At 56.6% G+C, this 3,843-nt stretch overlaps 1 protein-coding gene across 1 annotated transcript; it reads left to right on the top strand.

Moving 5' to 3' along the window:
* Positions 1-834: 834 nt before the first annotated feature.
* Positions 835-3,429, top strand: APOA4 (apolipoprotein A4). Its single transcript, XM_003923663.2, has 3 exons — positions 835-1,008; positions 1,364-1,490; positions 2,262-3,429. Exons 1-3 carry the CDS (start codon positions 960-962, stop codon positions 3,262-3,264), a joined length of 1,179 nt encoding a protein of 392 aa, XP_003923712.1. The 5' UTR covers positions 835-959; the 3' UTR covers positions 3,265-3,429.
* Positions 3,430-3,843: the final 414 nt, after the last annotated feature.

Here is a 3,843-nt window from a genome sequence, read left to right as displayed (position 1 = left end):
CTGTGCTCACGTTGTGTGAAAATACTGTGCCATTTTATATCAAGGACTTGCGCATCCATGGATTTTGGTATGTGTAGAGGGTCCTGGAACCAATTTCCCAAGGAGACTGAGGGATGACCGTATTACCCACTTTGCAAGCAATGTCTTATTTAATGTACTGAACCATCCCATTGTTCAGAGGAGAAACTGAGGTTCAGGGCTTTGAATAATGAGACCAGGGTGGCATAGCTTGGCAGCGAGACATGAAGCACACTGCAATTAACCCCCTTAATACAAGGCCCCATCCCCCCAACCCATCTGCTCAAAGGCTCTCCCGGACCCCCTCTTCCTGGATGTACCTTGAAAAGAGACCTAGATTTTAGCTCATTATGCTATCTGCACCTCCTGATGGTCCCAGTCCAGTGTCTGGTGCTCTGAGATGGAGTCAGTATTCATGGCTGATGTGGGGATTGCGGCGGCCTCTCTTCACTGGGGTAGACAGAGGAGATGTGGACTTTGCCCCCCACTAGCCTGGCACAAACCCAGAGCCACCAGCAGGGCCTCTTGAGGAGTCAACCTGGGCTCAGGGGCTCCCCAAGGTGTTTCTCCCACTGTTTTCCCCTCCCCTCCCTTCCACACTGGGGGAGGGGCGCACATGCATGGAACAGCCCCCACTTCTGACTACCGCCTCATCCCCGATCTGCTGTCAGCTTCCACGTAATCTCAGGGTCGCAAAAGTCCAAGAGGCCTCTTGGGAATGTGTCACCTTCCAGCGTGGAGTCACACTGGGGAAGGAGGCGGGGAGGGCGGCGGAGGGCGGGGGTGGTAGGGGCAGTTTAAATGTCTGGCTGGCTCTGAGCTTCAGTCAGTTCCCACAGCAGCGAAGGTGAACTCTCCTGAGGACCTCTCTGTCAGCTCCCCCAATTCCAGGGAGGATCCAGTGTGGCAGGAAACTCCTCCAGCCTAGCAAGGAGCCCAGGATGTTCCTGAAGGCCGTGGTCCTGACCCTGGCCCTGGTGGCCGTCACTGGTGAGTAGAAGCTGTCTTTGGATGGGGCTCTCAGGCTGCCACTATAAATGGTGCAGGATGGAGGCTGGGCCAAAGCAAAGGGACACTTCTGAGTGCCCATCAGTCCCCAGCCTGACATGGGGTCTGCCTGGCTGCCAACTGGCTTACAGGAGAGCTGGCCCAGTCCCAGTGGTGGGCCCATTGGCATTGGTGCTATGCCAGTTTCACATATCCCCGTGGCTTCCAAAAAGCTAAGCCCAAACAGGGAAAATGGCAGGATAGGCACCCCCCTATCATCCTGTCTGTAGCTCAGAGCTGGAGCAGAGGGGCCGCAAAGGCGACGAGGCCTCATGAATTGTTCTCTGTTACCGCCCAGGAGCCCGGGCTGAGGTCAGTGCTGACCAGGTGGCCACTGTGATGTGGGACTACTTCAGCCAGCTGAGCAACAATGCCAAGGAGGCCGTGGAACATCTCCAGAAATCTGAACTCACCCAGCAACTCAAGTAAGAGGGAGTACAGCGTGTGGTGGTGACAGGGAGTTCTTAAAGGCCACGCAATGTATTGGCAGGGGCTGAGCTTAGAGACAGGAGCCCAGAACTTAGGATACTCACTGCTCTGCTACTAACTCAGGGGCCTCTGGACCTAGGATCCACATATGTAAACCGGAGCGTTGGACCGAATAATCCCTGCAATGTCTTTTTGCTTTAACATTCTAGAGTTTGGCAAACGGCCACATCCCATCATTCAGGCTCACAGAAGAAAGGGAGGGAGGAAAACGTCATGAGAGCTGCCTTCTGATATATTCCAGAAAGACAAGCTCCAGTGGAATCAAGGGGAGGGAGGTGGGAAGGGAGTCCCCTGGGCACCGGCAAGGAAATCGGCGCCTTGTCCCGTTAGAAGACCCCCAGCAGAAGTCAAGAAGACAACATTCTGTTACACAATGTGATTCTAGGTCCCAGTGGGGGTGTGCTGGGACCTAGGAGGGGTCAAGGAGGGGAGACAAGGAGGGGAAGGCAAACTGCTGGAGGTGACATGATGGGTAGATTCTGAGACAAACTCCGTAGGAGATCCCGAGATAGAAATTCAGTGTCTTAACTTAGTGTTTGTGACACTCATCCTCTCCAATCTGAACCACCATAGGGAGGGTGAACTCGGTCCCCCTGAGCACTCACCTGTCCTACCAGGTATGCATAAGGCAAGTGGTATACAAACAGAGGAAGCCTTGCCATGTAAATGTAAAGTGTAATGTGACCTCCTTGTGCCCTTCCCCACAGTGCCCTCTTCCAGGACAAACTTGGGGAAGTGAACACTTACAGGGAAGACCTGCAGAAGAAGCTGGTGCCCTTCGCTACCGAGCTGCATGAACGCCTGGCCAAGGACTCGGAGAAGCTCAAGGAGGAGATTCGGAAGGAGCTGGAGGAGGTGCGGGCCCGGCTGCTGCCCCATGCCAGTGAGGTGAGCCAGAAGATCGGGGACAACGTGCGAGAGCTGCAGCAGCGCCTGGGGCCCTATACGGATGAGCTGCGCACCCAGGTCAACACGCAGGCTGAGCAGCTGCGGCGCCAGCTGACCCCCTACGCACAGCGCATGCAGAGAGTGCTGCGGGAGAATGCGGACAGCCTGCAGGCCTCGCTGAAGCCCCACGCCGACGAGCTCAAGGCCAAGATCGACCAGAACGTGGAGGAGCTCAAGGGGCGCCTCACTCCCTATGCTGACGAGCTCAAGGTCAAGATCGACCAGACCGTGGAGGAGCTGCGCAGCAGCCTGGCTCCCTACGCGCAGGACGCGCAGGAGAAGCTCAACCACCAGCTCGAGGGCCTGGCCTTCCAGATGAAGAAGAACGCCGAGGAGCTCAAGGCCAAGATTTCGGCCAACGCCGAGGAGCTGCGGCAGAGGCTGGCTCCCATGGCCGAAGACGTGCATGGCAACCTGAGGGCCAACACCGAGGGGCTGCAGAAGTCTCTGGCAGAGGTGGGCGAGCACCTGGATCGGCAGGTGGAGGAGTTCCGACGCCAGGTGGAGCCCTATGGGGAGAGCTTCAACAAAGCTCTGGTGCAGCAGATGGAACAGCTCAGGCAGAAGCTGGGTCCCCATGCGGGGGACATGGAAGGCCACTTGAGCTTCCTGGAGAAGGACCTGAGGGACAAGGTCAACTCCTTCTTCAGCACCTTAAAGGAGAAAGAGAGCCAGGACAAGACCCTCGCCATCCCCCAGCAGGAGCAGCAGCAGGAGCAGGGGCAGGAGCAGGGGCAGATGCCAGCCCCTTTGGAGGGCTGAGGTGTCCCTGGTGCACTGGCCCCACCACCATGGACACCTGCCCTGCCCTGCCACCTGTCTGTCTATCTGTCCCAAAGCAGTTCTGGTATGAGCTTGAGGACGCATGTCCAGTGGGAGGTGACACCACCTCTTGATACTCAATAAAGCTGCTGAGAATCTAGCCTCGACTGGTCACCCATGTGACTCCTCCTTGCAGTTGGGGAGGTGGGGAGGTGACCATGACTGAGCAGAGCTTAGCAGCAGCTTTGCAGGAGACACCTAGGGCTGGGGAGAGGATACTCCCCAGGAGAGGTAAGCGTAGGGTATGCTAGAGGAGAGCATATGGGGGGTCCTCTAAGAGGAGGCAGGAAAAGATGTCACACATTATCCCAAGACAAAATACGCAACCCACTTATATTCATTTAGCCAACAAATAGGCATTGAATGCCTCGGATATGCCAGTCATTGTTTTAGGCACAGGACAACCAGCAAACAGCTTTTGTGGAGCAGTGTGCCCAACTCTGCCTCACACTGAGGGGAGCACCTGGAGGCCAGCAGAATAGGGTCCCCGGCCTTGGGGGAGCTCACAGTACACTGGGG

The sequence above is a fragment of the Saimiri boliviensis genome, chromosome 6 (assembly GCF_048565385.1).
Source record: "Saimiri boliviensis isolate mSaiBol1 chromosome 6, mSaiBol1.pri, whole genome shotgun sequence".
Classification (NCBI taxonomy): domain Eukaryota; kingdom Metazoa; phylum Chordata; class Mammalia; order Primates; family Cebidae; genus Saimiri; species Saimiri boliviensis.
The sequence above is the reverse complement of the archived record's forward strand: the minus strand, read 5'-3'. Positions and strand labels throughout refer to the sequence as shown.

Coding starts and splice junctions, on each gene's coding strand:
- APOA4 (XM_003923663.2), top strand. CDS start 960: ATGTTCCTGAAGGCCGTGGTCCTGACCCTGGCCCTGGTGGCCGTCACT. Junction 1,009..1,363: donor GGCCCTGGTGGCCGTCACTG/GTGAGTAGAAGC, acceptor GTTACCGCCCAG/GAGCCCGGGCTGAGGTCAGT. Junction 1,491..2,261: donor GAACTCACCCAGCAACTCAA/GTAAGAGGGAGT, acceptor CCTTCCCCACAG/TGCCCTCTTCCAGGACAAAC.